The sequence below is a fragment of the Panthera leo genome, chromosome C2, assembly GCF_018350215.1.
Source record: "Panthera leo isolate Ple1 chromosome C2, P.leo_Ple1_pat1.1, whole genome shotgun sequence".
In the NCBI taxonomy this organism is placed as follows: Eukaryota; Metazoa; Chordata; class Mammalia; order Carnivora; family Felidae; genus Panthera; species Panthera leo.
In genome coordinates this window covers 147,636,320-147,642,319 of record NC_056687.1, presented here as the reverse complement: position 1 = coordinate 147,642,319, position 6,000 = coordinate 147,636,320, and the positions used below count along the sequence as shown (strand labels likewise).

The 6,000-nt window shown below is 47.0% G+C and overlaps 1 protein-coding gene across 2 annotated transcripts in view; it reads right to left on the bottom strand.

Annotated features, from left to right (window-relative positions):
- Positions 1-2,459: 2,459 nt before the first annotated feature.
- The window catches only part of CMTM8 (CKLF like MARVEL transmembrane domain containing 8), a 108,728-nt gene continuing 105,187 nt past the window's right edge, over positions 2,460-6,000 (bottom strand). For both annotated transcript variants that reach the window (XM_042955969.1, XM_042955970.1), the window contains exons 3-4: positions 4,990-5,106; positions 2,460-3,393 (exon numbers count right to left, since the gene is read on the bottom strand). In XM_042955969.1, coding sequence (XP_042811903.1) covers positions 3,310-3,393; positions 4,990-5,106 — 201 coding nt within the window. In that variant the 3' untranslated portion in view covers positions 2,460-3,309. The remainder of the gene's footprint in view (positions 3,394-4,989; positions 5,107-6,000) is intronic.

The window sequence follows — 6,000 nt, the reverse complement described above, 5'->3', positions numbered from 1 at the left end:
TCTCAACACCATGGACATAGCTGTCACCTTCCTTCACTGCCATCTGCTTACAAGTCACATTTGGCAGAAGCCCGTGGTCAGAACTTCTACGCAAGGCCAAGTTAACAAATGCTTCTTAACTTGTCGTCTTACACAGTATGTGTTTGCTCCTGTGCCCCTGGCCTTACATGCCCAACTTTTTTTTTTTCTGTGAAAAATCCATCTTTTCAATTAAAATAATAATTGTCTAGGGGACAGAAATACAAACTTTTAATTGATTTTCTACCCAAGGCTGTAGCTTCAGTGAGTATTTAAAGAAAATCTAATGTGTATTTATTTTTGAGGGAGAGAAGGCGGGGAGGGGCAGAGAGAGAGGGAGACACAGAATCTGTCAGCACAGAGCACGATGTGGGGCTCAAACTCCCGGGCCATGAGATCATGACCTGAGCTGAAGTCAGACACTCAACCTACTGAGCCACCCAGGAGCCCCTTCAGTTAGTACTTTCAAATATCTGTGCTCTGTGCAGAGATAACTTTATGTATTTATGTATTTAAACTCTTTTGTGTGCTGATACCCTGGGGGGATTTTTCTAAGAAAGCAGCAACTTTTAAATGTATCAAAATAAACAGTATTGAACCTTCTTGTCTCTGGGTTTTCTTGTAGTTCTCAAATGTTGGCTACGTATCTTGGGGGCTATGAGTTGGGACACTGCAATGGAGAGAGACTGGTTGCCTAAAGCATGTCACTGATTTGCCATAAGTGGGTAAATACATCAAACTCAAAACCCACCCAGCTCCATCAAAGAGGACGTGATGCTTTTGGAAGGGCGGTTGGTGGCCACCTATGCCAGAGAATAGTTTAAGCACTCTGTATCCTGTCCTTGTAATAATATTTTTCAAACCTCAGAAACCTATTCTTTTTATGATGTTTGCTATATCGCATGTGGCTTTTCTTTCTTAAGAGAAAAATGGAAGCCGTTCAAAAACTTATAGCTTCATCTGAACAGCAGAGAATCATTGTATTGTCCCAAAACCCGCACTAAAAAGTGCACGAACAAAGTCAGCATTCAAAAGAGGAAATAAGAATTTCCTTTCAGTTAAAAAAACAGATACTTGGTTTTGCTTTGTGTTTGTTTTTGGGCAAACTCTCAGGATGACACAAAGGGTCAAGCTCCTGAAAAGCCACAAATAAAGACAACAAGCACTCCTGCCTGGAAACAAATGAGTACTGTTCTCTAGAAATAGATCTCATTGGGGCTGCTGGCTCAAGAAAGACCTATAGCTGTAGTCTTTACGGAGAATATTTCCAAAGTGGGTTATGGAACTCTTCACCCCAGAAGCTGCTTCCTATAAATGGGGCCATGATTATAGATACGAGATCACACACACACACACACACACACACACACACACACACACCACAGTGGGTGGTGAGGACATAAAACAGACTTCTTTCTTTCTTTTTTAAAAAGTGTATTTATTTATTTTTTTGGGGGGGGAGGGGCAGACAGAAGGCATAAGAATCCCAAGCAGGCTCCCTGCAACCATCCTGTCAGCACAGAGCCCGATGTGGGACTCGAACTCACGAACTGAGCCGAGATCAAGAGTCGGACACTTAACCAGACTGAACCACCCAGGCGCTCCCAGGCTTCTTTCTTGATGGCTGTTTCCAGAAGTTCCCTGAAACACGCATCTGGAAGTTCTAGTTTTTCTGCCTTTTGTCGAGCTTTGGTTGCAATACCAAGTACTTAAAACACCCAGTACACAGAGGATGAATATGCCTCTGTGAGTGTGAGACAGAGAGGAACACATTCTGACTAGTGATTTCAGCTTTTCTTGCAAAATCAGCGAGTCGGAGGCTGTCCTGCGGGTGACCAGGAATGCAGCCCCCCAAGGATTGAGCGCTGATCACCTGTGGGTCTGTGTTGCTAAAATCCGACTGTCACAGCTCGCTGGATGGCGGACTCAGAGTGGCCTCTGGTACCCCCAACCCTCACCCACTCCCACACACCTGTCCCCTACACTCCCCTCATTCTCGGTCCCCGTCTCCCCACTAGCTCTTTGGATCCAGAACCCGGGAACATTCTTCATTGTTCCTTTCAAAGGTCGGTGGTGGGTGTTGGACACTGAAGAAATCTCACCTCTCCTCTACAGAGGCAAACAGAACTTGGATCAGAACTTACAGGTAAACAGGAGGACGGACCAAATAAGCAGACGACTCACAACAGAAACAAACAGTACTGCTAAACAACAGCAGAAGAGTGAGGCCCCGGGGGTCACGTCCGCAGAGTGCGCAAGCTAACGCGGCTCACTGTCATCAACCATATTAACGCTTCTGTGGTTTTTTGTTTTTCAAAAGAAGCTCGTGTTGAAAAATCACCCACGGCACACTGCCTTACCAGCAAGAACCATCCTAACTGAACACACTTCCTCTAAACACGCATCTGCCTTGCTGCCTGGGGTTCTTTCCACCCTCTGAAGACAGCTAACAACGATGCCACAAAGTAGTCGTTCTGGAGAACTTTTGGTCAGGTATTTTCCACAACGTAGGGTACGTGAGTCCCTGCGGTCAGTGAGTATCTTAAGGGACACGCAAGTACTTATTTTCATGGTTATGCACTAATTCTAATACGTGTCAGGAAAAAATGCCACCAGCAAGCACATCAGTCCGTGCACTCAGCAGCACCACGTAGGGTGAGCATCTTAACGAACTGCAAGGCCAGAGTTTCACTAGGTGCTTTTTCTGGGCCCTCTGGTTAGCAGATGAGAATCATGGCCACTGACGATCCCCGGGCTCGGGGAGATGGGTCTCTCCTGCCACCCTGGTCCAGTGGCTGTGGACAAGGGTCTCTGGGCAACGTTGCAACTGGACAGTCCGTGAGGGCGAAGATGCATCCACAGCACCCCAGCTCAGGCTGTGGTAACAGGTCTCCTTTCTCAAATCAGACACCTTACCCGGGGATTTTGAAACATTTAATCAGAAAAGACTCTGGCATTTGAAAAGTTAGGTTGATAAACTTGACACAGTCTTGATATTAGCAATTTATCTATTTATACATTGTCTAAGAAAATAAGGTCTGTGAAGACATCCGCAAGATATTACAAGATATTGAAGAGTTCGTTACAAGCTACAGCAAGCTGCAGATAAGTATCCAGTTTAATTGTAACAAACTGCCACGAGCAAATTTAACTAGGTATATAAAAACATTAGTCAAATACAATTCTCTGGAAATATACATCATACCTACAGTTTGTCGGGTTTTTTGTTTTCGTTTTTACAAGGAGATTCTTCGTGTTTTCTCCCTCCCTTTTAATTCTCAAAATGGCCAATCACTGTATGGTCCTGGATCTCCAAGCTATAAAACTGAAATATGTGTTCCCAGCATAGCAGATGGTGACCAGAAAGGCGAAGAACTACAGGAAACAAAGCATAATAGAAAGAGGGCTTAGGGCACATTCTAATTAGCAAAAGTTATCATTTCGCCTCCATTGAATCAGGCACTCACAGCATCCCTTAACTCCAGGCTTCCTCATCTAAAACTGCTTTATTGGTTCAATTACCTTCCTTCTGAAATGATCTCTGGCTATGCTGGTTGTTTGGGTTTTTTTTTTTTTTTTTTTTTTTTTGGTTGTTTTTTTTGTTTTGAAACATATCTGGAAAGCTTGTAGTTCTGCTCAAATAACCACAGGCTGTTCACTTTGGGTTGACTATGGTGGGGTGGCATCCGAGAAAAGCACATCAATTCCTAATTTAGTACAGGCAATTTTAGACCAGGGCTTAACCTCAGACTGTCATACGATCAGTTAAATAAAGGAGTCGAGTTTGTAGGAGGAAGCGATGAACCCACGTGGTACGAATGGGGAGCAGGGAAAATGCAGGCCCCTCTGCAGGGGCAGCTACTGCCCAGTTCCGGTGGATTCTTGCTGTAGGATAGCTTGAGCCATGTGCTGCTACGGCGTGTGATTTTTTTTTTTAAGTTTATTTATCTAGTTTGAGAGAGACAGAGACAGTGCTGGTGGGGGAGGGGCAGAAGGAGGAGACAGAGAATGCCAAGCAGGCTCTGCGCTGCCGGTGCAGAGCTGGATGTGGGGCTTGAACTCACGAAACCATGAGATCATGACCTGAGCCGACACCAAGAGTCAGACACTGAACTGACTGAGCCACCCAGGTGCCCCAAAGCTTGTGATTTTTAATGTCATGCACACCACACTCTCTACGTTTGAGTAGAGATTTTCAAATATAAATACAAGAATATAATGAATGGCTATATTATCATCAGTCAGCCTTCACACTATCATTTTGGCATTCCTGTCTAACTGCCCCCCACTCCCCTGCCAATGGCTTCTTTGGGGGATGGAATATTTTAAGGCCAATCTCAGAGAAACTTCTAGATTTAGTTTTTACAACCAGAGCAACAATACACACGATGGCTTAGAAATGCAAACCATACAGAAGCGTGTGTGTGTGTGTATATATATATATCACAAAGCAGAAGCCCCTCAGGCCGCTCCCCTCGTCACCCAGCCACAGTCTCTGGAAGGAACCTCTGTTACTGTGTACTTTCCTCCGCATTCCCAGTGCATAAACAAACATCTCCACTTCTCAAAAAAAAAAAAAAAAAAAAAAAAGAATCATAGTGTGCTCATTGTTTTGCAACTGTCTCCCCACTTGAACTGTAGTCAGTAGAATTATTCTTAGACGGCCACAAATAGCTTTCCTCCCTCAAATACTTATTCTGTTCCAAACTATCTGGCTTTCACTCAAGCTGGGTCTTTTTAGCCTCTGTGCACCTCAGGCCGTCGGGAGGCCCCACTAATTTTCAATGCTTTCAAACCACAAGCTAATGGCCAGTGTGTCACAACTGTGGGTGGTGCTTTCCCCCTCCTGCAGATAATTTGGGCCTCCTGCTGGATCTCCAGCCCCAGTGGGAGGAGGAGACCGTGATCCTGACCATGGAGGTTTGGTGGTGGGGGGGGGGGGGGGTGGTGGTGTTGAAAGGGCTCACTCACCGATGAGGCTGCCCAGCTGTTGAAGTTGTGGCTGTCCCTCTCCGGGGAGACAGAAGAGGCATCCACCACAGCGGCCGAGAGGTATAAGACGAAGGCACTGCCATTAAAGCATAGACCCTGGGAGAGACAGAGGGGTGAGGGGTGGGGTGGTCAGGGAGTGTGGAAGGTCTGGGCACCTCTGGACCTGAGAAGTGGCCAGGACCGCATGCCGGGTGTGGAAAGGGTGCATCTGGACGCTTGGGAAGGGCTTTTTTTTTTTAAGTTTATTTTTTATTGAAGGGGACAGAGAGAGAGAGAGAATACACAAGCGTGTGCAATCAGGGGAGAGGCAGAAATAGAGGGAGAGGAGAGGGAGAGGGAGAGGGAGAGGGAGAGGGAGAGGGAGAGAGGGAGAGAGGGAGAGAGGGAGAGGGAGAGAGGGAGAGAGGGAGAGGGAGAGAGGGAGAGAGGGAGAGAGGGAGAGAGGGAGAGAGGGAGAGAGGGAGAGAGGGAGAGAGGGAGAGAGAGAGAGAGAGAGAGAGAGAGAGAATCCCAAGCAGGCTCCTTGCTGTCAGATCCCGATACAGGGCTCAATCTCATGAACCATGAGACCATGACCTGAGCCAAAATCAAGAGTCAGATGTTCAACCGACTGAGCTACCCAGGTGCCCCCCACCCCCGAAGCAGCTCTTCAGGGCCTCTAGGAGGAGAGGGCTTAACACCAGCTTATATACAATACAACCAGACACCCCTCACCTGTCCCCCAAGATACTCGGGCTGCCTGCTCATCCCTTCAGCCACTTCTCTCTCTCTCAATTTGCTCTTAATCCTTGCTTCACCCAGATTTCAGCCATGGTGACCTACTGGCTGAGGAAGGCAGGTAGCTGGGGGCCCCAGCAAGATCTGCCTGGCCCATGGCCCCAGCAGGTACAGCCCTTCAGCACCTGTCCCTGACCCAGAGCTGGGAGACAGCCTTTCCCAAAGCAGGCGAGGTGATCCATATCTCTGCTCTAAGCAGGGCGGGACATTTAG